Source organism: Ictidomys tridecemlineatus, chromosome 8, assembly GCF_052094955.1.
Source record: "Ictidomys tridecemlineatus isolate mIctTri1 chromosome 8, mIctTri1.hap1, whole genome shotgun sequence".
Classification (NCBI taxonomy): Eukaryota; Metazoa; Chordata; class Mammalia; order Rodentia; family Sciuridae; genus Ictidomys; species Ictidomys tridecemlineatus.
The window spans coordinates 22,077,260-22,104,661 of record NC_135484.1 but is presented as its reverse complement, the minus strand read 5'-3'; the positions used below and the strand labels follow the sequence as shown (position 1 = coordinate 22,104,661).

The following is a 27,402-nucleotide window of genomic DNA, read 5'->3' as shown; positions in this document are numbered from 1 at the left end:
TCACTTGCACCACAAATATATATATATATATATATAGGGCTCACCACAAGATGGTTGTGCTAGCTAATAGAGACTCAAGAATGAATGACTCCTATGGTGGAAACTCAAGGAAACTCTTTTTGCTTTGTGGAAAGTGTAATGAAAAATAATCATTTTGAAATATGCTCAGTGCATTCTCAAAAGACTTTGCCAGAACATTATGATCCTGTAGAAGTACTGTTGTACATTTCTAGTCATCCTGTCTCAGCACAGGGAAATAGGCTCATTGAAAGACTAAGATTTAATAATATGACGTATAACACATCTTCTTCTTCACACCTACTGCCACATTAACAGAGGGTAATAATAATAATAATAATAATAATAATAATAGCAGCTATATAGCATAATAATAGCAGATTACAACAGAGAGAGCTACTAGACACCAATTCTATTTAAGAAGGAGTTGTAGGGAAACTTAAAGACCAAAGGGGAAAGAAACACAAAAACACTAATGGTAGTTGACTCCTCTGTGACTATCACAAACATAACAAACAGTCCCAGTCATAGAAAAAGAAACATAAAACTCACAATAAAAGTTTATCAGTTACTAGTACCAGCTATATGTTTAGCTTTCAACAACAAAAAAAGGCAAATCATAATAAAGCATAGTGCTTCTCATAGCATAGCATGCTTCTCATTAGAAAGGAGGAAAGAAGGAAAAGCATAGTCTGAAGAGACAAAGCAAACATCAGAATCAGATTTTGATTATCAGGCAAGGAATTTAAAATAATTGCAATTAGTACATAAAGGCTTTAATGACCACATGCAAGAACAGAGGGAATATTAATAAATGAAACTCTAAAAAATCATAAAAAAAGAAGGGCTACAAATCATAAACACTGTAGCAGAAAGGAAGAATGTCTTTGATGGGCTTATCAGTAGACTGGACACAACCAAGGACAAATCAATGAGTTTGATGATATGTCAATTAAAATTTCTCAACTTAAATGCAAAAAGAAAAAAGAATGAAAAAGATGGAACAGCATATCCAAGAACTTCAGGGACAATTTTAAAAGGTATGATATAAACGAAATTTAAATATCAGAAAGAGAACAAAGAACAACAGTTACAAATATTGTAATATTTGAAGTAAAAATGACTAAAACTTTCCAGAATTAATGAAAGAGACCAAACTACAGATCAGACCTAGGAAACTCAGAGAACACCGAGAAGATTGAGCACCAAATATATATACATGTTGTATTCAAGTTACCAAAACCAAGGTCAAAAATATTAAAAGAATTCAGAGGAGGAGAAAAATACATTTTACTTGTAGAAGACTGAGGGTAATGTGAATTATAACATGCTTCTCTTCAGAAAACACACAATCTAGAGGAGAGTGGAGTAAACTATTTAAAGTATTAGGGGGAAACCCCCCCATCAACCTAGAATTCTCTATCCAGTGAACCTATCTTTCAAAAGTAAAGAAAGAATAAGGATTCTCTCAGAAAAAAAGCAAAAGCTGAAGGAATTCATCACTCATAAATCTGCCCTAAAATAAATGTTAAAAGATGTTCTTCAGGAGCAGGAAATCACACAGGTCAAAATCTTAGATCTATTTTTTAAAGGAAGAGCATTTAAGAAGGAATAAATAAAGGTAAAATGTTTTATTTTTATTCTTGATTAGTAGAGAAGTGTTTAAAGTTACAATGATAACAATATTAAGTGCTTATAGTGTGTGGATAGTGGAATTAAAGACAGTGATGTTAAAAGAGATGAAAGAAAGGAACCGAGAATATCCTCATTTAGGTGCCTGAACTATCTTTGGAGGGAGAGTCTTATTTGAAAAATGGACTTAGACTTAGCAGGCTTATTTTACAACAGTATACATTTGTTATATATATCATATCTCCAAGGACAGACCAGAAAAAATATATAAAGAAGTACTTCTAGGAAATTAGAAGTATTCAAGAGGAAATCAAATTAATTATATATAATGCTCAGTTAAAAGTGATCAAGGAATTAAAAAATAAATAAATGAAATGAAATGAAAGAAAAATGCCCTGCATTAAAAACAGTATTCAACAATATAAATTAATTAAGATTGTATGAATCTCTAAAATTATAATGCTGATATGTTTGTATTTATATGTAAAGACATCAATAATATATTAAGTGAATAAAGAGCAGATTATGAATAAAAAGAAAACCAAATACAATAAATGGAAAACAATTATAAACATGGTACTTATTAATCTGACTACATCAATAATCACTTTGAATGTAGGTGGTGTAAATACACCAATCAAAAGATAAAGATTATTATTGTAGATAAAATGCAAGACTGAAATATACATTGCTTTTGAGAAACTTACTTTAAATTTAAAAGCACAGGCCAACAATAGAGGGATGGAGAAAGTATAGCGTGGTAACACTAATCAAAATTAAGCTGGTGTAACTATAGCAATTTCCATCAAAGCATGCTTCAGAATAAGCAAAGAGATCAGGGATATTTGATCAAGTGAAAGAAAGAATTCACAAACTTGAAGACAGGTCATGTGAACTTAATCCTCCAGTCAGAGGATCAAAAGACAGAAGAATGAGGAGTGAAGATCTCTACAGGATACATAGGACATCAGGTGAAATAGCATACAGTATGGGAGTTTCAGAAGGGAAAGAGAGGAAAAGGGGTGGAAAATTACATAAATAAATATGACTGAAAACTTCCCAAGTCTGGGGAGGGAAATAAATATGCAGATTCATGAAGCTCAGACACAAAGACTTGTTATAACTGAATTACCAAAAATCAAAGTCAAAGAGAAAATTTTGTAAGCAGAAACAGAAAACTAAGTCATTGCATATTAGGAATTTCGGTCCTTCCACCCCCAACCCCTGCAAAATTATCAATGGACTTAGCAGAAACCTGCAGGTCAGCGAGCCCTTTTACTTTGCCCCTGCACCTTGTTTGCTTCTGTCTCTTTATGCTTTTCTTTACAGAAAATTTGCATAAAGGGGAGAGAGGGAAGCTATATATGAAATACTGTAAGGAAAAACTGCCAACCAAGAATACCATACATGGCAAAATTGCCTTTCAAATGAAAAAGAGGTAGAGGACTTTCCCCATGCAGTAAAACAGAAGGAGTTCATCACTGCAAGATCTGCTTTACAGAGAATGATAAGGGGTGGTATTCAAATTGAAACAAATACTAAACAGCAACACAAAAACATATGGAAGTGCAAATCTCACTAGCAAAAAAAGTCACAATGCAAATGTGCTGAGAATAACTATAACTGCCAGATACAGTGATGCACGCCTATAATCCCAGTGGCTCAGGAGGCTGAGGCAGGAGGATCTGGAGTTCAAAGACAGCCTCAGCAAAAGCGAGATGCTAAGCAATTCAGTGAGACCCTGTCTCTAAATAAAAATACAAAATAGGGTTGGGGATGTGGCTCAGTGGCCGAGTGCCCTTGTGTTCAATCTCCAGTACTCCCCAAAAGAATAACTATAACCACAAAAAAATCTATTTTTGATATACACATAAGCAGACAAAACTCTTCTGTTAAGAGCATAAAGGAGGGCAGTAGAAGTCTAGGATTTTCATATGTGATTGAAGTAAAGATTTTTATCAGCTTCAAATAGTTCTACAAGAAGTTTGAAGCAAGATTCATGGTCTTCACAAAGGAAAATATTTATAGTGTATTCAAAATGATAATGATAATGAGAAAAGAAAAGAGCACACAACTACTAAAACTAAATCATCAAACCATGAAAAGGTGATAGAAGAAGAGAGGAACAAGAGAATTATAAAACGGTAAAAGCAGTCAACAAAAAGGCAATAGCAAGCCCTTACCTATCAGTAATTACTTTAATTTGTAAATAGACTAAACTTACCAATCAAAAGACAGAGGTTGGCTAAATCAATAAAGAAAACAAGTCCAAGTATGTTGTCTACAAGAAACTCACCTTAGATTTGTCACATATAGGCTGAAAGTGGAGGGATGGAAATAGATATTCCAAGAAAATAGTAGTCAAAAAAGACCAGAGGTAGCTATACTTATAATCAGACAACATAGACTTTAAGTCAAAATCTGTTTATAAGAGACACACCAGGGCCAATTCACCCAAAAGATAGTAGTTATAAATAACATACACCTAACATTATATAGAGCAAACATTATCAGACCTAACAAGGAAGATGGACACAGACACAATAATAGTAGAGGACACTTCACTACCCCATTTTCAATAATGAGCAGATTACTCAGTCAGAAAATCAATAATGAAATAGCAGGCTTGAGCCCTGTGGACCAAGTGGCATGTTCACAACATCCCATCCAGCAACAGCAGAATACACATGAGCACACATGGGAAATCCTCCAAGATAGGTCACATGTCTTAAAAAATTTAAGAAGACTGACTTCATCCCAGGTGTCTTTTCTGACCACAGTGGGAATGAAACTAGATATCAGTAACATTGGGAAATTCACAAACATAGAAATTACACAGCACAGTCTTGAACAACCATTGGGTCAAAAAGGAAACCTAAAGGGAAATAGAAAATATCTTGAGACAAATGAAAATGTAAATACAACATAGCAAACATTATAAAATGAAGCAAAAACAATACTAAAAAAGAATTTTAACAACAATTAGCACAACATTGAGAAAAAAACAAGCAAGAAAGAAAGGTATTGGGAGAGTAGCTCAGTGGTAGAGCGTGTGCTTAGCAGAAACAAAGCCCTGGAGTCAGACACTGATAACACACACACACACACACACACACACACACACACACACACACACACCTCAAACAACCTAACTTTATACTTGTAAGAACTAGAAAAAGAACAAGAAACTAAGTTGAAAGTTAGCAGAAGGAAAGAAATTATAAATAGTAGAGCATAAATAAATAAAATATAAAAACAACAGGAAAAATCAATAAAACTAAGAGTAAATATTTTAAAGGATAAAAAACCCTAGCTAGAATACCTGAAAAGGGAGAGAAAACTTGAGTAAAATGATAAATGAAAGAGGAAACGTTACAGTTGATGGCATGAAATAAAATTTTAAAAAGTGTGTAAGGGATTATAATAAACAATTATGCATGAGCAATTATGCACAAGCCTACATGAAATGGACAAATTCCTGTTAGCATTAAGCCCATTGAGACTGAATTTAAGAAGAAACTACAAGCTTGAATAGCCCAGTAACAATCAAGGAGACAGATGCAGTAATCAAAACTCTCCCAACAAAGAATCAGGGACCATCTGGCTTCACAGGTGAATTCTACCTAACATTTAAGAAAACTTAATACCAACCCTTTTAAACTCTGCCAAAAAATAGAAGGGAAGAATTCCAAAACCATTTTATGAGGCCAGCTTCATTCTGATACCAAAGCCAGACAAAGATACTGCAAGAAAAGAAAACAACAGGCTAATATCCCTGAGGAATATAGATGCAAAAATCCTCAACAAAATGATATCCAACTGAATACAATATAGCACCTTAAAGAATCATACATCATGACCAAGTTGATTTACCCCTGGGATGCAAGGGTGATGTCACATTTACAAGTCACTAATGTGACACACCATGGTAATAGCAAGAAGACAAAAATCACATGATCATCTCAATACAGGCAGAAAAAGCATCTGACAGAATTTAACTTCCACGACTTAAAAACAATAAATTCTGAAACTAAGTATTGAAGGAATTTACCTCCATACCATAACAACCATTTATGAAAAGCCCACAGATAATATCATTCTCAACAGTGAAAAAATGAAAGCTTTTCTTTCCTCTAAGATCAGGAACTTGACAAGGATGCCCATTGTCACCACTAACATAGGAGTGAGACTTCTAGTCAGAGCAGTTAGGTAAGAAGGTGAAATAAAAGGCATACAAATCAAAAAGGAAGAAGTGAAATTATCTGCTTGCAGATAATACAATCATAAATGTAGAAAAACTGGCACTGGAGTTGTGGCTCAGTGGTAGAGCACTTGTCTAGCATGTGTGAGGCACTGGGTTCAATCCTCAGCACCACATAAAAATAAATAAATAAAATAAAGGCATTATGTCCATCTACAATTAAAAAATATTTAAAATGTAAAATAAATTTAGAAAATCAAAAGACCCCTCCCCCCAAAAAAAAACTCTTTTGTATTGTTAAATTCTTTAAAGCAGCAGGATAAAAAAAATCAACATTTAAAAATCAATATTATTTCTTTACATTAATGATGAACTATCTGGAAGGGAAATCAGGAAAACAATTCCATTAACAATAGCTTAGGAATAAGTTTGACCAAGGAGCTGAAAAACTTGTACAGTGAAAGCTATAAAACATTAACTAAGGAAATTGAGAAAGACAAATAGACATTCGTATTCAAGGATTAGAAGAATTAATATGGTCAAAATGACCTGTGCAAAGAGATCTACAGAGCTGATGCAATCCCCTGTCAAAATACCAATGGCTTTTTGTTTTTGTAAAAGAATTGGAAGAGAAAAGTCCTAAAATTTTATAATGAACTACAAGAGATCACAAACAGCCAAAGCAGTCCTGAATAAGAAAAAAAGCAGGAAGCATCACACTTCCCATTTCAAAACATATACAAAACTACAGTACTCAAAACAGTATGGTACTGGCATAAAACAGATGTATCAATCAGTGGAATTGAATAGAAAGCCCAGAAGTGAGTGCACACCTTTATAGTAAACCGATCTTTGACAAGTGCCAGGAGAATTAGGGGTTCGGGGGATAAGAGCACACAATGGGGAAAGGACACTCTCTTCAGTGAATGTGTTGGGAAAACTGGGCATCCACATGAGAAAGAATCCCAATATCACACCATCCAGAAAAATCAACCCAAAATGGATTAGTGACTTACATGTAAGCCCTGAAGCACTAAAATGTTTTGAACAAGAAGAAATAAATAAATAAAATGCTTTGAAGAGCACTTAGGGAAAAAGACTCTTAACATTGACCTTGGCACTGATTTCTTGGATATGACACCAAAAGCAAAAATCCACAAACGGTATTACATCCAGTTCAGAAGCTTCTACACAGAAAAGGAAACCATCAGCAAATTAAAAAGGCCTTATGAAATGTGAAAAAAAAATTGCAAACCATTTTTCTGATACTGGTTAAATATCCAAAATATGCAAAGAACTCTTATAACTCAATAGAGAAAAAAAAAAAACCCTGACTTTGAAAAACTAAAAGATCTGAATAGATATATCTTCAGAAAAGACATACAAATGGTCAACAGGTGTGTGAAAAAAGGTGTTCACATTTGGTAATTATTAAGAAAATGCAAATTTAAGCTACAATGAGATATAACCTCGCACCTGTTAGGATGGCTGTTATGAAAAAACAAAAGATGAATGCTGGTGAGGATGTAAAGGAAAGCCTTGTACACTCTTGCTAGGAATGCCACTTGGTGCAACCATTCTGGAAAACAGTATGCAGGATCCTCAAAAAATCAAGAGTGAACTATTATAGAACCCAGTAATCCCACTTCTGGGGATATAGCCCAAAAAAAACTGAAATCAGACTCTCAAAAAGCTATCTGCATTCCCATGTTCATGGCAGCAGCATTCACAAGAGCAAGATCATAGAAACAACCTAAATGTCCATCAACAGATGAGTGGATAAATAAAAGATGGCATGTGCTTACAATGGAATATTATTCAGCCTTTAGAAAGGAGGTTCTTTCATCTGATAAATCTTGGATGAACCTGGAGGGCATTGCTCTAAGTGAAATCAGCCAGACCATCTGATCCCACTTACATCAGGAATCTAAAATCATTAAACTCATAGAAACAGAGTGGAATGGTTGCTACCTGGGGCTTGGAGGAGAAGACTCTGGAAGGTGTTGGTCAAAGTGTACAATGTTTCAGTCATAGAAAATCGTAAGTCCTAGAAATCTAATCTACAGCATAGTGCGCATAATTAGATCCTGTATTGTACATGTGTTATTCCACTTTCTGTTGCTATTAGAAAATCCTTGAGAGAAATCAACCTAAAGGAGGTAAGGTTCATTTTGGCTCAAGGTTTAAGTCAATGTCCAGTTGGCCCAGTTGCTTTTAGCCCTGTTGTGAGACGGTACATCATGGTGGCAGTGGATGATAAAGAAAGGCCAATCACCTCATGGCAGCCAGGAAGTTAAGAGACAGAGCTTGCTTTTATAACAAAGCTCCTTCATGAAACTATGCCTCCATAGATGGATTCATCCATTCATGGGTCAGAGCCATCATGATCACCTCCCAGAAGCTCTGCCTCTGCACATTGCTGTGTCAAGACTTGTGCACGTGAGCTTTAAGATCCCAACTGTGACAACACTGGAAACTTTGTTAAGAGAATAGAGCTGAGTTACACATTCTTCCCACACAAAGAAAGTGCAGGAAACTTACAGGAGATGGTTATGTGTATAGCATTATTTATGGAGATGGTCTCACAGGTGTATATTTATCTTCTGACCCATTGACATGTGTGCATTAAATAATGTACACCTTTTATGTCAATCATATCTCAGTTTTTAAAAAGTCCACTTTTTAAATAAGAAAACACCTGAGGAAACAATCAGAAGAGTCGAATGTGGCTTCCCCTGGGGGTCAGGGCAGAGAACAGGGAGGGTACTAAGGGCTGCACTTTATGGGGCAGGGAAATTTTTCCTCCTTTTTTTTATGATACTGGGGATTGAACCTAGCAGTGCTCAACCACTGAGCCACGTCCCCAGCACCTTTTTAAGTTTTATTTAAAGACAGAGTCTCACTGAGTTGCTAAGTGCCTCACTATGTTGCTGAGCCTGGCTTTGAACTCTCAATCCTCCTGCCTCAGCCTCTGTAGCCACTGGGATCCAGGCATTCACCACTGTGCCTGGCCTTCTTTTTTTAATATAAGCATCTTAGAAATTTTTATAAGCACTTTTAATTCTTATAAGAATTAAAATGAGCTTCAAGAAGGAACACTGTAACTCATCTTTTTACACTAGTGAGGGCACACTTGTATGGTGGTGTAAATGGACTGTTTGACTGGAACCCCATCTAAAAGTCAGGGGCCACGTCCACTTCACAGACTGCTCTATTCACATGTCTACCACCTTCCAGGCCTGCTACTTACCTGTTGAATGAAAAAATAAATAAATAAAAAGAAACATTTCACAGTGGTAGAGGCAGCACCCAGGAGATACACGTGGCCAACAACACAGAGAAGGCCTTGCTACAGTTTGACGTGGGGCCCTGGCACAAAAGCAGGGGTTCAAGGAATGTTGGGGAAATCATCTCTTTATTAAGGAATGTTGGCAATGAGAGAGAAAGATTGGATCAAAGAAGGTAGTGTCATGGCAGGGATAACCATAATGGTGTTTACACTCCTAAATATAAGCACTTAGTGGAGGGAGACACAGAGAAGATGCTAGAGACACACTGGAGGTAATTTCTGCAAAATATGGACGATTATGGTTTTCTGTTGTGGAATGCAGGATGTTCTTCCTCCTTCCCTTCCAGTTTAAGTGTGTTGCTTCTTTCTGCCGCAGCCAACTTTGATGATCACTTGGGCCATAATGGTCCCTTGCTGAGTTCCCACCTCCTTTCTAAAAGTACACGTACTCCCTGTGGTGTTCAATATGTCAACTTAGTGCTTGGCACCTGTATGCTTTGAGAAGTTCCAAATGATTTAAGTTAAGAAAAATAGTTATGGGTTTTATTATGAGAAATCCAAATTGAATTATTTCCAGGAAAACATCACCCTCAAACCAGGTAGATTGTAGAGAGTGGAACTCATGGAAACAAATCATTTGCAACCAGCTTAGACACGTGCCAGGAGATGTGTTAAAGGAAAATATTCTGAAACAGATTATTCCAAAGCCTGCCTTACTGGATAAATCACTCTGATATTTGTGATTTAGAATCAGGAACTGAGCACATTCCCTCATTACCTCATTACAGGAATTCATTCCGGGAGGCACGCACAATTTGCCTCTTTCCCCAGGGATGGGTGGAGGGACTTGTAACCTTGAAAATATTCTTGTGTATGAGAAGTACGGGAAAAATAGTCTATATTTCTGCTTAAGAAAGCAATGGGAAGGTTTTTTGTTTGCTTCATTGCTTGCTATTTTTCTTTTATCTGATGTAAGTTTTCTATGCTAAAAACTTTATACAACTTACAGATAGTTACATCTCTAAGTTGGGCAATATTGCTTATGCCACTTTACTAAATGGGAAATTGAGGCTCACAGAAGTTAAATAATATCCAAGGTAGCCTAACAAATGTGTGAATCAGGAGTTACTGAAGGGCAGATGACACAGATTTAGAGACAAGATAGCTACATAATTGATGGGACCCAGGGCAACACAAGAATGTGGGATCCCTTGTTCAAAAATTAAGAATTTCAGAATGGTCACAGCAGGTCATTCTACCAAGGATGGGACCCTTCTTGGCACAGTGCTTTGTGTGACTACACAGGACACATATCCAGAAAGCCTTCCCCATATATAGCTACCCCCCAGGGTCTGCTGGGCTAGTTCCACTAAAAAAAAAATGAGTCATGTTTGATGAATATTAAATTATGATTCTGCCTTAAAATATTATTTTGAAAAAAAACTTTTCTTAAACCCACAGTTTATGAAAAATAGACTTTTCAAAGTATATCTGTAACTGAACTAGAGAATTAGTTCAAAACTACTTCAGATGAGAACCCTCTGTTTAGTATTTGCCTGTGAATTAATTCATTAATTTTCTGGCACTACCATATGCTTCAGCTAGGAGAGCTTTCTGAGCCCTGTTTCCATCACAGCAAATGACCCTTGTTCTAGTCCCTGGGAGTCTTGGCAGACCCATCACACTCATCCCCACTGTTGTTCACCAAACTTGACACAAAGTCAAGACTCAAGAAATATTTACTGGGGCCAGGGGCATAGCTGAGTGGTAAAGCACATGTAAGGCCCAGGGTTTAAACCCCAGCATTTAAAAAAAGAAAAATTGTTAAGGAAATGTATTCACGAACTCTAGACACTCCAGTAGGATTGCAGATTCCCATAAAATATAGCCAGACCCACACAGTCAATACTCAGGGGACAGTCTAAGAGACCTTTCAAATAGCCCTAAAATAGATCTAAAGAGACTGCCAGGTCTAAAGTCAGCATCTAAGCCAAAAGTCAAATATGCCCTTGAAAAGACCTTTAGGCATCAGGTTGGAAGTACCATGAGATGCACAGAGACCCAGGGAATGAGAAGCTGATGCACTTCGTGTCCCACCCAGGACACATGCTCTGTGGCTGACACTCAGTGTAGTAAATTTCAGTAGGTGAAATGTAGTCACATCATGTGACTGTTTCTTAAGAGGTAAATTATTATTTTCTCTGAAGGAAGGGTTCATTACTTTATCCCTGCAGTGGTTTCCCTGCTCCTAAGGGAAGTTATAAAATCAGGTCCCTGAGTTTTATAAGACATTCAATCTTGTGTTAAAACTTCACCAAACGTGACTTATCTTGCATTTTGCAACATTTCTGCATCTCGCACATTTTTGGTAATGAGTATGAGTTACTTTTATAGTCAATGGGAAAAAAGAAAAACGTTATAGAGAGATTTCATACTTAGATCATTTTTTGGTTCTGAGCGCATTAAAAGCTTTCCAGGGCCCTGTTCCCATCCGTCACAATCTAGCCTTTGGTGCAGTAGAAGGGCCTGGTATACAGGCTGAGAACTTAATTGCTGGAGTGTGCATCACAGTTTCTCCATGCCATGGTCACTCTGGGTCTCAGTATCCTCATCTGTGAAATGGTACCATGATACCTTCTCCAAAGAATTGCTCATGTAAGGGATTTAGCAAGTGCCTGTCATGAAGCATTCAGTGTAGTTGGCTGTTTGCTATTGTTGTGTGTGTCTGTATCCTCTGTGTCTGATAAGCTAATAGCCTAACTCTCAAACAACCTAGATCCTTATCTAAATGTGAATTGTAAAGAGAAATTTTAATCCTCTTTAAAATAATCTTCAACACTGAAAGGTTCTCAGTGGTCAGACAGGTACTGTTTCTATCCAGAATAAATAAGAGTAACAGCCAGAAAAGGTAGGGATGATAAATCTATGTCACTACGGCTCCTCAAAGGCTCCTGGGACTACCACAATTCATGATATGAGAGATCAGATGCAATTTGGCTGTGTGACGAAAAGAGCCACTGAACTTGTCAACGTCAATTTTTTAAATGTACTGTTTTATCACTTCTTCCCAGTCAATATTCAGAATAGATGCGAATGATACACATACCACTTGAAATCTGACAATGTCTCATTTCTATTTCATAGGCAAAAATCCAGTTTTCAAATAATTCTGAAAGTTCCTGTGCTAACAGAGAATGTCTACTCTTATCTTTGAGCCACTTCTCCCCTGGCTTCAAGAAATGGCAATTTCCATCTCGCTTCCATATCACTAGCCCACATTTCTTGGTCTTCCTTTTAGCTTCCTTTCCCTAAGAAGCCCTTTAAATCTTGACTTTTTTTCCGGGCTCTCCCATGGGCCCAGTTTCTTCATACCTTACACTCTTCTCCAGCTGATCTCAAGATTCAGATCATCTTTCTGCCAATGAGCTCAATACCTGCAGTCACTTCAGTCCTTGCTCTGTAGTTCAGGCCCGTGTTGCTGTCTGCCTTCAAGACATCTCCACTTGGATATCTTGCAGAGATCTCAGGCTCCACGTGTCCAGACGGAACTCATGATCCCCTCAAGCAGCCTCTCTCCCAGCACTCCCTATCTCAGGAAATAGTAGCACCCTCCACCCAGCTAATCAGGCCAGGAATCTATGATTAATGCCTGACTCATCTCATTTCCCTCATTGCCCAAATCCAATCAATCACCAAGTTCTCTAAATTCTGTTTCCTAAATCAGTGCTTGTCAATTTTTTTCTATGAATTAAAGAAACATCTTTTGTATCATGATCCAGCCAACATGCGTGTGAATGTGTGCTCATGCATCATTTTTGCGTAACTGAAACAGAAATTTTGCAAAACAATTTTTATCATTATATGCAGCGTCCTCTCATGTTTTCTTTTTTACTTTCTTATTTTTTTTTTTAAAGGCTAGTAACCTGTGGTTACTGGAAACTGTGTAACAACCAGTTCTTTGGTGGCTAGGGGAGGGGACACCTGATATATAGTGTTTGCCCATGTCTTTGGTGTAAGTAGCTCCATGGTGGCTGAATTCAAGCTGCCAGCCAATCAGCTTACAAACTTCCTAAAGATTTAACTGGCTCTCATGATCATCTCCAGGATGCCAATGTTTCTGAACTATAGCCTGATAGACACTTGTTGGTCTACATCTCTCTTAAATTTATCTATTAATTTTCATTCCTAATGTTGCCATTTTTCTCCCAGCCACCACCATTTCTGATAAAATTGGTTTCTAGGTCAATCTGATCTATTTTAAGTTTACTTAATGTGTTTCAGAGACTTCCTGTTGTCCAGACTAAGACAAAGTCTACAATTCTTAATAAACCATCCACAGTTTGGAACCTGCTTACCCATCCTGTGCTGTCTCTCTTGATCTCAACAACAACAACAAAAAATGTTCTTCTTGAACATCTAGGAGCTTTTCCTTTTCTTGGATATTGCTATTTATTCCTTTTGGCTCGAAGGTTCTTTGCTTCCATCGTTACTCAGCTTTTACTCATCTTCCATATCACAGCTTAAATGCTACTTTATTCACTTGTTCATTCTTCTATTCGGACAGGCATATGGCAAGCATTAAGAATGTCAGGAAAAGTACAAATAGACCCAGTCTTGCCCTACAGAACTTGTACTCTAGAGGGAAGAAATGCTCAAATAAAGACATTATTCAAATTTAAATACCAATATAAGAACTTTGAAAATAAAAGAGATCTACCATCCTATAAAAATTTATAAAAAATCTGTCCTCATCTGGTAAATCAAGGAATTTTTCCTTAGTATGTACCAACAGAGCAATTATAAGAGGTGATATAAGATATAAAATATAAATACAACTGAACTAGTTTAAGGAGTGGTAATAGCATAAGCAGAAAGAGGAACATGTGAAAATTCACATGACAGGGGAAACATGGCAAAATCAAGGAACCAAATGAAATCTAGTGTAACAGGAATGTAAAGAGGAGCAGGAGAAGGCTTGAGACAGAGTCATGTGGACAGGCAGCAGCCAGGGCCTAAAGGGCACTCCAGACCTTGTTCTTTAACAAACAGCAATGGGAATCCATCAGTGTGTAGAATTCTGTAATATCATGTGTTCAGATTTCTGTTTTGGAAAAATCACTGTGGTAGGTATGATAATGAGTACAAAGGAGACAAAAGTAAAAGTAGAGATAAGTTAGAAACTTTTGCAGTTCTCTGGACAGAGATTATTGTAACACAAATTAAGATGCTGATGATGGAAGTGAAAAAAATAGCAATGTATGGGAGAGATTTGTGTGCTGATCTTGAGAAGACAGGATTGTGGATTGACTATATGTGATGAAGGAGAGGAAGGTGTCAAAGGTGACTCCAGGTGTTTGAGTTGCACTGAAAGAACAGTGGTACCATTCTCAGATATAAGAAATGCCAGAGGTCTGGGGGAAACGTGCCTTTGGCTTTAGATATATTGAACTAAGATATCTTTAAGATGTGCAGAACAATGTATTTTGAGGACTGTTTATAATCTTTTCTAAAATAGAGAAGAAGTCTGGGTTAGGGTGCAAATTTGTGAAATATCCATCTACTTAGTGGAATTCTACAGTGGCCATAAATGAGCTCATCACCTGAGAATGCACAACATGAGAAATGGGTTAGGAACCCAACCTTAAGGAAGATCCACATTTACTGGCGAGGCAGTGAAGGGTGAACTCACAAAGGGAACTAAGTAGCGCAGGCAGCTGGGGAAAAGGAGCCAAGCAGTCATGAGTGGAGGAGTGAGTGCTGAGCAAAGTAGCAGAGTCAGAGTGTGGGCCACTGTTGGAGCAGTTTGTCTTTGTAGAGGACAGACACAGCAGTATTTCTGACATCAGTGGAGACCTTGTGGTTGTAGTTTAATGAAAGATATTTGAGCATATTTATCATTTTCTCATATTTGTGAAACCATTATAAGAAGTTGTATATTAACCACTGTAAAAAGTTTCATATTTAACTCTTTCAAATATTTTTTATATTTATATCCTACATGTTCTTATTTTTATATTTATGAGAAAATGGTTTGAAAGAAAGTTGAATATATATAAGAGAAAGACAAATGATAAATAGAAGGTTAAAAGAAAAAGCAGGGGAAAGTCCCTGTGCACCCACGGCACCCCTACACTTACCCTTTCTTAATTCTGACTACATTTATAAATGTTTCTCTAATAGCTGGATCCCTCATTAGACTATAAGCCAAGCGGACAGAAGTTACCTTTGTCTCATTTACTTCTGTATCCTTGCTAGCAAAGTACTCAGGTGGGAGACATAGATAAGTGTTATTTTTAAAAAATGACACATTAAAGTGATTGGACTTGAAGGTACATTTGATAAAATAGATACTCTAGAAGTTTCATGGTATAAATATATACATATTTGTGCATGTACACACCATGATTATTGATTTCTTAAATTAAATTTGGTACCATTACCTTAAGTGTGATTTATTTAGGCACTAAGACAAGAAGGCTTTATAATAAGATAGAAATTGAGTCGACCAAGAACTGAGAACTCTTCACAAATAAATGAACAGGGGCATGAGTCATCTTGGTGCAGAAAATTGGGCCCTGATCATATCAAGGAAGCAAATGATGAAAGCACAGCCTGTCAGGGCAAGTGTATGCATCCTCACACTGATCCAGGTGAAGCCCCAGGTAATAGTACTTCCGTATCTGAGATCAAGAAAACTTTAAAAAAAGAAAAAGAAAAGAAAGAAAGAAACTCTCACTTCCATTTTGGCAGCAGTAATAAATGCTTCACTATGGAAAGCAATGGACACAGAAAAAGAGAATTCAAATGTGCATTTCTTTCCTGGATTAGCCAGCTTTTTAGAAAGAAACTTTTTAGAAAAAAAAACTGGTCTCAGTTTCTTTATCTGTGAAATAGGGATGCTTGTACCTTGTCACGGAGTGGTATAGGTCAAGGAGATAACTTGCATATTAAAGCACCATACTCAGAATAGCTGTTCACTGCCCTGCACTGCAGGATGCAAACCTGGCAATTGGCATTGGCAATTTTGACATATTCTTCATAGTCTCTGATTTTCACATCAGTAAAATTAGAATGACATGCTATACATAGGATTGCTGAGAGGACTAGATGAGTCAATGTACACAAAGAGTTTTATGAAACACACAAAAAAACTACTAAACTAGGGGTTAGTAAATGACAGTCCATGGGCCAAATTCAGTCCATCACTTCTGTGTGTGTGTGGGGGGGGGGGGTATCACACACACAAAAAAAATAATACCAGTGGTTTTTAAATTTTTAAATGGTTGAAAAAATCAACAGAAGATACTTTCATGATATGAAAATTCAAATTTCAATATCCATAGGTAAAATTATTGGGACATATCCACACGCATTTGTTTAGCTAATATCGATAGCTGCTTTAGCACTGCAGTGGCAGACTTTACTTGTGGCAGAGACCATATAATGGCCTACAAAGCTGAGAACATTTACTGTCTGGTCCTGTGTAGAAAAGGTTTGCCTACTCCTAACTTAAATCAAATGTAGTGACAAAAAGCGTAGAGATTTGAGTTGTTTACTTTGCATTTCTATTTGGGATTGCTTTTAAGATATTGGGAAAGTGCCTGCTACATAAAATAAGGATGTACAAGATGTTGCAGTAGATGTTCCTTTATTCAATTATTAATTCAATAAATCATTTTTTTGGTGCATCTTGTATGCCAGACACTGCTGCAAGGACCGTGGTGTACAGCAGTGAACATAACAGACAAAATGTCTGGGCTCAAGGTGCAGACAGTAAACACACAAGTAAATAAATAAAGCACAGTAATGGCTAGGGAGATGGAGAAGAGAAAGTTTCAGGACAGAGGTTGCAATGTTTGGGCCAGGGAAGCCCTCAATGAGAAGGTGGCATTTGGGTGAACATCTGGAAGACCCAAGGGAGCCCTGGAGATATTGGGATCAGGGAGAATGAGAAGCCCTGTAGTGTTCCCGGAAGTGACAAGGCTAAGTGTGCTCAAGGGATGCCAAGAAGTGGGTGTGGTGGGAATGGAGTGAGCAAGAGGGAGAAGAGCAGGAGATGAAGTTAGGAAGGCACCAGGCAAGCTTAGGTCAGGCTTTGAGAACCATTCAGGGACTGGGCTTTTCTCTAAGTGGGAGAGGAAGCAAGAGTTGAGCAAAAAAGCAGCAGGGCCTGGCGGGCACTGGATCCTGACCTGTCTGGCTGCTCCAGTGTAGGGAGGGTGAAAGCAGAGTCTAGAGGGTGCCTCATTGTTCCTGGGAGAAGCAAAGATGGCTTGAAGTCAAGGGACAGTGAGGGAGTGGTGGGAGGTAGATACATGGGTCATATGATTGGCCTTGTGTATCATTGATTCAACTAATTACAGATCAAAAATATTGGGGGGGGGGATTTCATCTATACTGAACACACATAGACTTCTTGTCATTACTTCCCAAACAATACAGTGTAGCAACTTGTGGCACAGCATGTCCATTGGACTAAGTATTATAAGTAATCGAGATGATTTAAAGAATACAGAAGGGTGTGCATAGATGATATGTGAACACCAAGCCATTTTATATGAGACTTTTGCATCTGCAGAATTAGGTCTCTGTGGGATGCCTAGATCCAATCCCCTATGGATATCAGGTGATGACAATATTTGGAAAGTGGTGCCAAAAGGATCTAAGGATGGGTTGGGTGTGGGTTGTGAGAAAAATAAAAGATAAAGATGACTCCATGTTTCCTGCCCCAGGCTACTACTAGAAAAATATAGTGGCCATCAACCTGGGAAGAGAAAGTTGCAGAATAGGCACATTTGTCATTGAGTGATGGGGACGGGGAGAGGGTGTGTGCCGAATCAGATGCAGGGAAGTTGATGGCATGGAAATGTTCAGTTGGAAATGCTGCTAACAGCACGTCTAAACATCCCAGGGCAGGTGTGCAGTGGAGTGTGGAATACTGGAGTTCAGGAAAGAGATCCAGGCTGGAGATGAGAATTTAGGAGTTGTCTAAGGGTAGATAGGATGTAGCATCGTGGTTATATCTGTTTGGCATTATAGGATGATTCCATACAAATCAAAAAAAGTACATTGCCATCCAATAGGGTCTGAAGAGTAGACCTCATCCCGAATCAGAGATGATCCCAAAACCTGCAAATGGATAGCTCATTCTACAAAAGTGAGGTGAATATCAGGAACAAGTATAAAAAGTACCATTAGCAATTATAATTTGAATTGCTCCCAGTTTGCCTAATTGAGGAAACAGTCTTACTGTGAGTCAGATTATACTGTCTTAAGTTGATTTGCAAAGAAATCAATTATAGTTTTATGGTATTAAATTTGGGAAATATTGCATATTATCTCTGTGGAAATTAATAAGCCACTTGATGGGTACACATTAGTTAAGACAAGATTAGGAAGATAAAACTGCCTCTGATTTATGAACAAACAGAATGTGATGTACCAGAAGCCCACAGGTTAGCTCTGACAATTTAATTTCTACTGAGTCTCATAAATGCTTTAGCTTTAAAAAAAAATCATTATTTATTTATTTATTTTATGTATTTATTTTTGCTAGCATGACCTCATTTTTTATTTAAAAAAATAAAACAACTCTGATTTTGGACATGATTCAAGCCATGGATGGACCCAATGACTGCCTCTTCTTCCTAAGGCACAATTTCTCCACCTTTCTTTAATAGCTGCCTTCCCCAACCAAGGAGCCCTTTCATACATTCCCCTTAATCTTTATCCCATGAAATGTTTTATTGTAGTAAAATATACATCACACAATATTTATCACTATGACCACTTGTAGATGTACAGTTGTCATTAAATACATTTATAATGTTACATAATCATCACCACTATTTATACCCAGAACTTTTTCATCATCTCAAACGTAAACTCCCTATTCTCCACTCCCCTCAGTCCCTGGTAACCTGCATTGTAGTTTCTGTCTCTGAATTTGCCTATTTTAGATGTGTCATATAAGTGGAAACTACAACGTTTGTCCCATATCTGGCTTAATCCATTTAGCTTGTTTTCAGTGTTCATCCATGTTGCAACATGTATCAAAAGTTCATTCCTCTTTATGGCTAAATAATATTCCATTGCCAGTATATCCAACATCATATTTATTCATTCATCTGTTGATGGACAGTTGGATTATTTCATCCTTCTGGCTGATAGAACATTGATGTACAAATATTTTAGAGTTTCTGCTTTCTATTATTTTGCTGCATACCTAGGAATGGAATTGCTGAGCCATGAAGTTCTGATACCACAGACATAGTGTATATCTTATTATGTGCATGCATTTATAATATATACACATGCATGATTTTAGCTGTGTATGTATATGCTTTCTACATTTAAAAAGTAAGAGTGTTTTACTAACACCCCAAAATGAATTTTGACTTCCATGGGGGTCGGGGGTTATCTTCATGGATAATACAAGCTCTGAGACCCCAGGTTTCCTTCTTCAATGAATTTATGTGTAGGTAATGAATATGTTTAGTACACTCCTTAAAGAGTGAAATCATGGAAAATGAGATGACCCCAGAATACATTAGTTTAAAAAGTAATTTTATTCCTAGTATACTACAGTTATTCATATTTTATTTGGTCTTCAAAATTGACAACATTCAATAGAGTAATGAACTCCAAAATATTTTTGAAAAACAGCTATGAACAGTCTTGTCAGGACCAAGCCAGTGGCTCAGTTACTCTAACAAAACTTTTGAAAGCAGAGGCAATTGATGATGTTGCCGTTCCCACTGAGCCAAAAATATCTCCAGACACAAATAGAATGATTACAAGTACATATGTAAAATGGGGAGGGGGGACGGTGAAATGAACGTAGGATGAGAAGATCAGAGGAGCAGGAAGCCTGGTGTCTGCTAGGCTCCGGGATGGTCCTGCCAGCATGCGCAGCTCGCAGTCATGTCTGGTTGGAAGGTGGTCTGGCAGGATGCCTGTGCATCCCCACCTAGATCTGGTTACAATGTGGCTGCCTAATGCTACATTGTTTCATTATGTAAAGACGAGATTAAAAAGATTGTATAACAGTTTCAAATACCTGACCAAAAGCTGTAAGTGTCCTTCAAAGACAAGGAGAGGCTGAGGAGCTGCCAGAGTGCAGACTAAGGAGACACGCCTTTAAATGTAAGGAGGGACCCTGGAGTGGGTCCTGGTACAGAAAAAGGACATTGATGGAAACAGTGGGGAATTTCAGATAAAGCCAAAGTTTCATTAATACTGCTGTACCAAGGTTGACTTCTTAGATGTACTGATGGTCCCAGGATTATACAGGATGTCAACAGGCTAAGAGTGGGACAGATGGGAATTCTCTGCCTCATATTTGCACTTCTTTCTGGGAGTCTAAAATTATTTCAAAATAAAAGGTAAAAACCACCAACCACCAGGTTTCTGGTCACTCCCAAGGATCAGAAGCCACACTTGGGACTGGCAGCTGCTGAAGAACGGTTTGATGGGGGCGTGTGTACTTGTAACCTAGCAGCTCTGACATCTGCCATGAGAGTGACGGCCTCTGTCTCCTTTCCAACTCCATGGCAGGGTGTGCTGGGTGCATCATGTCACCGGCATGTGGGTGTACCCCTTCCTGGAACACATTGGCCCTGGAGCCAGGATCATCTTCTTTGGGTCGACGACCATCTTGATGAACTTTCTGTACCTGCTGGGAGAAGTTCTGAACAACTACATCTGGGATACACAGAGAAGTAAGTATTTGGGGGCGGGAGAGGGAGGGAGGGCATAAAACAGGAGAAGTGCTGCCCACGGCAGCTGATGCAGAGACTGAGGGAAAATTCCACAGCAGCCTCTCCTTTAACCCTCGTGCTGGATCTCTTCTGAAATTCTCATTTTTATAATTACAATATTAATTTAGGAACTGTTGGAGGTTTTACCTGATAGGTTGACTACTCACTCAGTCTTATTAGCTAGTAAAACCTCCAAATCCATAAAATTTTATAGGGAAAAACATAGTATTGACAGGAAAAAATATTAGAGACATTTGCTCTGGTTATCCAAATGCTTTCTTAGCCAAAAGGACCCAAAATTTAATAGATAAGTTATGAAATGTAGCCAAGAGGTCTTGTTAAGTCACCTGGTTGTCTACTTTCTTTTATGTGGGTGCAATAGTCTCAGAGGAGTCTCACCACCACATAATTAGCACCTCAGAATGCCTCTGGCCAAATGACTCTCCAGTGGCTGTCCTCTTTGAGGTACGAAGATGGCAAAGAGGTACAGGCTTGTGAAAGGTAATACTGCATTGTTGCAAAAGCTCTCTTAACCCATGATGTGATTTCTGTTTTGTTTCCATTTATGGCAGAGCCTCCATCTGGGCGAGACGTGTAATCTTGTCCAAGCTGTGCAAAACCTGTCCAAATTGTATGTAATATAACATAAACATTGGAAGATGGAAAAAGTGATACATGTGTAGTGATTTGAATCCTGCATGAAAATACCATCCAAAGGCAAGATGGTGTGGGGATTCTAGAAAGCTCTGGACATCTCCAACAATCACAGCATTCTAGAGGTCACCAGTAACTGGATTCTGCTCCACAAACATTGAGCACCCTACTCCATGTCAGATGCTATGCCAGGAACTCCGTCTAATACACAAATAAAGCACAGTGATTGCAGTTACTGATTCAGGCATTTTTTTGCGTGAATCTTCTAAGATTGTGTGTGTCAAGGTGTTAGCCAATGCTAAATGGCCCAGAGGAATTGAGGGTTTACTTTCTCAGCTTTCGGTTTGATGAGTAGTCTACTGAAAAGATGTCAAAATTTTTTATTCAGTTCAGGCCACAGTTTGGGGAATCAGAAGTTATCTTTTAATAATGTTCCCTCTGTTTGATGGGAATAATAATCTTTCTCTATTAGTTAATTTATATAATTTATAGAGGCATTTAGTTAACTGAAAATATTTTGAAAACAAAATTAAGGTTTTTTTCAGATTCTTGGAAGAAAAACTGTATTCAGATTTAATAGTCCAAGACAGGAAATATTTATGACTGTCTGTGTCCCCTTGATTTGTCTGACAGTCATTTGACCATTTTTCTAATACTTTTATGAGGAGATGGCCTAAAAACCAGGAGTGATAAATATCCATTCTAGATTAAAATAATATTGCTTTTAACAACTTTGAATGAGGAGTTTAAAATGAATAGTGAAACTAAGACTTTTTCGAATGGTCTGTTCACTTTAATTGTCCTATTCTCTTAAGGCACTTGAGTGAAGGCTAACATTTTACAACTCATCTCAGGTTTGAAATTAATTTTGTCTACATCTATCTAGTTGATTCCGTTGAGGCTGATGTTTTGTGTCAGGTAGGTATCTTCCCATTTACAATAGGGGATCACAAAACTGATCACCTACCCCTAAATTGTATCCACCAAGAAGTTTCACTAGGCCTACATGTGGGGCTTTGAGTTTGGAACCATCATTTAAAACTTGGGAGACCTCACATAAAGACCAGGCTTCAAATTCCTATCAAATATTTTAAGATCTAGGAATACCAAGCCCACTGTTCCCTCTATCAACCAAGAATTAGAAATGACTCTCTGCTTTAGATGGCTCTCTAATTTTCCTTAATTCTCATCTGGCACTTTACTTAGTTTCCTGGCTCATTAGTAGTTGATTTTTGAAACTGCTGATTGAACACAGAGTGTGAGTGTGTGTGTGAGTGTGTGTGTGTTGAATACAGTGGCATGCAGTGTATCATCATTACCCCACACCAGTTACTACAGAATCCCCCCAGAAGAAGGAACACTACATCTGAGCCCCCTTCCCTTGCTCCATAATGGCTTTTGTGACTTGACTTCCTTGACTTAGTTTTGTCAACTCTAACTTCAAGATAAAATCACATGATTGCATTATTGTGTAAGCTTATTGCTGAAAAAGAGATCAGAAATCATCTAAACCAACATTTTCCTCTTACCAAAGTCAGCTGAGGCTCAGAAATCTTAAAGCCCCCAGAGGGTCATACCAAAATAGAGGGACCTACCAAAATAGTTGGTGGCAGAGCCAATACCTTCTAGCCAAGGTTCAGTCCAGTGCTATTGCTAGTGAAGCATCAGCACGTCTTCATGTTTAGAAATCCAGACATATGAGAACTCAGAGACTTCATCAGAACCACAGACCTTGCCTATATAATTGCAAAACAGGCTAAGCTGATAGGAAATATAAATTTTTAAAAGTCCTTAAAATAGGCTAAGTTAAAAATCAAGCATTTGCTCTTTTTATAATAAAGTAACTCAAGATGGTTTCATGGAAGTTTAGTTTACTAAGGCTGTGGGAACAGAGTCCCACAAGCTGGGTGGCTTAGCGACAGAAATTCATTAGCTCACACATCTAGGGACTGGAAGTCCAAAATCCAAGGTATTGGCATAATTGGTTCCTCTGTGAGGGAAGTATCTGTTCCCGACGTCTCCTTGGCTTACAGTTACCCATCTTCCTTTACTTGTGTTCTCCCTGTATGTGAGATAGCTCCCCAACTTCCCCTTTTTCTGAGGACATAAGTCATATTTGATGAGGGCCCACCCTGATGACTTTCATTTAATTTTGTGAAGACCCTATACAAAAAAGGTCACATTCTGAGAATCCAGCGGTTCAGAATTCAACATGAGAATTTTGGAGGGACATAATTCAGCCTATAATGCTCCCTGCCTCATAAAATTCATGACCTTCACACGTGCAAAATACATTCCCCTCATCCCAGTGGCCCCCAAAGTCCTTCCAACAGCAACTCTTAAGTCCAAATTCTCAGCTTAATATGGTATCAATCAGGCATGGATGAGACTTGAAGTATGAGTCATCCTGAAGCAAAATTATTCTCCAGTTGCATGGAAACCTATGAAATCAAATAAGAAATTACCTGCTTGTAAGACACAATGGTGGGAGAGAAATGGCAGGGGAAAGAAAGCCCCTGGTGGTTCCCAAGAAAGTCTAAAAGCCAGCAAGGAAAATCCATCAGATTTGAAAGCTTGAGAATAATCCTCTTTGATTGGCTGCTCTGTCTTCAGGGTTCACAGGGAAGGAGGCGTGGCCCTTCCTTGGGCCCAGCAGTTGCTCCACCCCTTCAGCCCTGGGAACCAGGAGGCAGTGCCTGAGCCATCTTGACCAATGATTTTTCTCCTTCATTTCTTTGTGCTTGTCCAAAATGGCAGTGTCTCTGCTGGTAGAAAATTCCGCCCCCCCCCCAAAAAAAAAAAAATTGGCCTCTGTGCGATTGGCCAAACCATCAGAAAAGAGGTTAGGACTTTCACACATGAGTTGGGAAGGAGAGCCTGAGAATGCAGAACCCCCTGGCCTTTCTTCTCCAGGTCATTTCTTGCCTGGGCCCAGCAGGCTGGCAGTGTCAAAGTACTGCCCCCTGGTGGAGCTCCTGTTCCAGCCTGAGGACACACCTAAATGCCTCCCTCAAGGACAGTCTTGTCCTGGTGTCCTGCCTGCATCTGCAGCCACCATCAGCTTTGTGACAGGGTTCTTTCTGCTTTGTGTGGAAACTTTACGCCTGGTTCTTCTAAGCAATTATTACAACTGTCTGATTTTTCACCTCAATCTCACAGCTGCCAAACCAAAATAGGTGGGGAGCCATTTTCCTTCTCTAGATCAGAGAATGCACCCTGTCCCCCACTCCCGCTTCTGAAGATTCCACCATGCTGCCTCCTTGGCCCATTAGCAGAAGAGGATTTGGAGGAAAAAGACATTAGAAAGCAAGTTCATATTAGTCCCCAGTACCTTCTCCACGGACAGAGAATGTGGGCCAGAAGTTGGAACTCAAATCTTGCGTGCAGTTTGAACAGAATCGGTTATTTGCCTTAGCTACCAACAGGGAAGCCCTATTCCTCCTCCCTCTCAATGTCCTTGTTCTTCAAAATGAGGTTTCTCATAATCTGAGAAGTAATTTGGAAACAGTGTTGTAGTTCCCGAGTTATGAGAATCAAACACAAAAGACTGTTGAGGACACCCACTACTTCCTCCTGACCCACCAAACAGACTGGGAGCTGGGAGTGGGAGTTGGTGGGGAGCCAATATGGGCTCTATGACCCTATGGAGCTTTATGATTTATTATATTGTGGAGGCCCATGTTTTGTTCTACTGCTTTCCTGCAGGTCCAGTCTTCTGAGGCCTTCTTTATATGCATGGTTTCTTAATTTATCCAGTTGACGATTGAGTACCTCCTATGAGACAGACACTGCATATTGGATGCTAGAGATACAATTAAGGGCCCTGCTCTCAGAGAGCTAGCAATTTATAAAAGAATACTACTAAAACCTGGAAAGCAGTATTTTGAATTCTTTCATTCCATCATTGCTATTGAAAACAATATGCAAAAAGTCTCTGAAAATTTGGTAACATGAGAAAAAATGTTTAACTAGGAGCAAAAGAAAAAAGTTGATTATAATTTATAAGAATGACTCCAACATATTTATCCCCAGGAAAATGAAAGGTTGCTGGCTATTCACCAAAAACAACAGGCAGATCTTACTAGTCTAGTACACACAAATTCTGCAGGAGGAAAAGAAGAAAAGTGTAGGTCTATCAGCAGCAGGTTGAATAGAAGGAAGACTTGGCTGGGGTGTAGCCTAGTGATGGGCACTTGCCTAGCATGCATGACACACTGGGTTCCACCCCTAGCATTGCAAAAATGTCTTTTAAAAAGTACACACAGGTATGGAAATAAATAGTTCTTGTGACTAATAAGATCCCTATGAGCTTTTTAAAATATAAAAATAAATATATTTTTTTAAAGTCTTAACTCTTGGAAATCCAGAGTCCTTGCCTTAGGAAGAAACAGGACTAGAATAAAAATAAATGAAGTCCATTTGAAATACCTCAGCTGCACAGCTTCTGTTGGTCGGGTTGGGGTTTTCACACAAACTCAATGGATCAAGAATCAATGGGTGCTCCTCACCCACAAAAGAGAGAGAGCTGACTGTGCCCCAGAGGTGTTGTGTCCTGATTCAGGGAAAGGTTGTGGAAAGAAGTGACTGAGGATGTTTCTGGGAAAAGTTGTACATGGCTTTCCTTTTCCGTTAAGAGAAAAAGGGGGAGCAGTCTATAGGAAGGTGGGAAGATGAGAGTTTTGTGAGCAGTTTTGACACATCTGATCCTAGTTTAATCTGATGCCCAAATAAAGAACTTTGTTTGTATTTCTAGGTATGGAAGAAGAGAAAGAGAAGCCTAAACTGGAATGAGATCCAGGTCTAAACAGAAAAGCAGGATTGAATCACCACTGAGCTTTGTCACCTCCAGCACATGCAATGTAGAACAGAACCTCACAAGAGGCAATGTCATCAGCCCCCACCTCCCTGCCCCAGAGGGAGGACACTTTTTATATACAAATATGCATACAAATAGAATACAGTGCTTTCCAAAAATACTTTCACCCTGGCTGTGTTTTAAAGAATTCATTCCAAATTCATTTTTGATAATAACATCTTTTTTTCCTTTTCTAGCTTTAAAACTAAAATTGATCATTGGATTTTCCTTTTTGCAATTATAACTCCATTTAATCAAGGAGGAATAAAATTCTATTGTGTTTCTTGTTGAGAAATATTTCAAGTCAAAGGGGGTATGTGGAGCAAGGCATGAGTGTATTTAGTCCCAAAGGAGCTGGAATAACACACCTAGGCCATCATGGGGGCCTGAGGGGAAGCAAGACAGATGGTTCCAATTGCAATTAAGTCATAGTCACCTCATCCGGGCAATGTTAGTAATAATTACATCAAATTAGTCAAAACCCTGAGTGTACTCAATCTCCTGATTTAATCTTGTGAAACTCCCTTGATGCAAACTTTAATAAAGACCAAGCAACCCCAAATCTGATGTTCACGTGGTGTTTCTCAAGACCCTAACAACACTGGCATCTCCTTTCTTGTTCTGCATTATCACCTGTTGAAAGTGGGTTTACTATACCTAGTTCTTTCCTATACTTTTTCTGACTTAGAAAAAGTGTAGATGGCAATTCCAAAAAGAAAAACTTTCTCAACAATAGCTTATAAAATCTTGAGACATAATTACTTTTTTGCCTATGTTTATTTATTTTTAATTAGTGCATTATAATTATAAATAATAGTGGGATTCATTGCTACATATTCATATGTGCACATAATTTGGTCAGTTTTATTCCTTAGTACCGCCACACCTCCCTCTCCCTGCCCCCAGTCCCTTTCTCTACTGATGACCATGATTAATTTTAAAGTAGAAAATGGAATGCTATATAAATTATAAAGTAATACCTAACACAAATATA

General features: G+C 38.2%; 1 protein-coding gene across 16 annotated transcripts in view; it reads left to right on the top strand.

Annotated features, from left to right (window-relative positions):
- The window catches only part of Aig1 (androgen induced 1), a 237,461-nt gene extending 210,491 nt beyond the window's left edge, over window positions 1–26,970 (top strand). For 7 of the 16 annotated variants that reach the window (XM_078018994.1, XM_078018993.1, XM_040283412.2 and 4 more), the window contains 2 exons: window positions 20,697–20,860; window positions 26,307–26,970. In XM_078018994.1, coding sequence (XP_077875120.1) covers window positions 20,697–20,860; window positions 26,307–26,334 — 192 coding nt within the window. In that variant the 3' untranslated portion in view covers window positions 26,335–26,970. Of the gene's footprint in view, window positions 1–20,696; window positions 20,861–21,281; window positions 21,404–21,471; window positions 21,785–26,306 lie in introns of those variants that run through there. The other 9 variants (XR_005733018.2, XM_040283411.2, XM_040283405.2 and 6 more) reach the window with 3 other exon arrangements.
- Window positions 26,971–27,402: the final 432 nt, after the last annotated feature.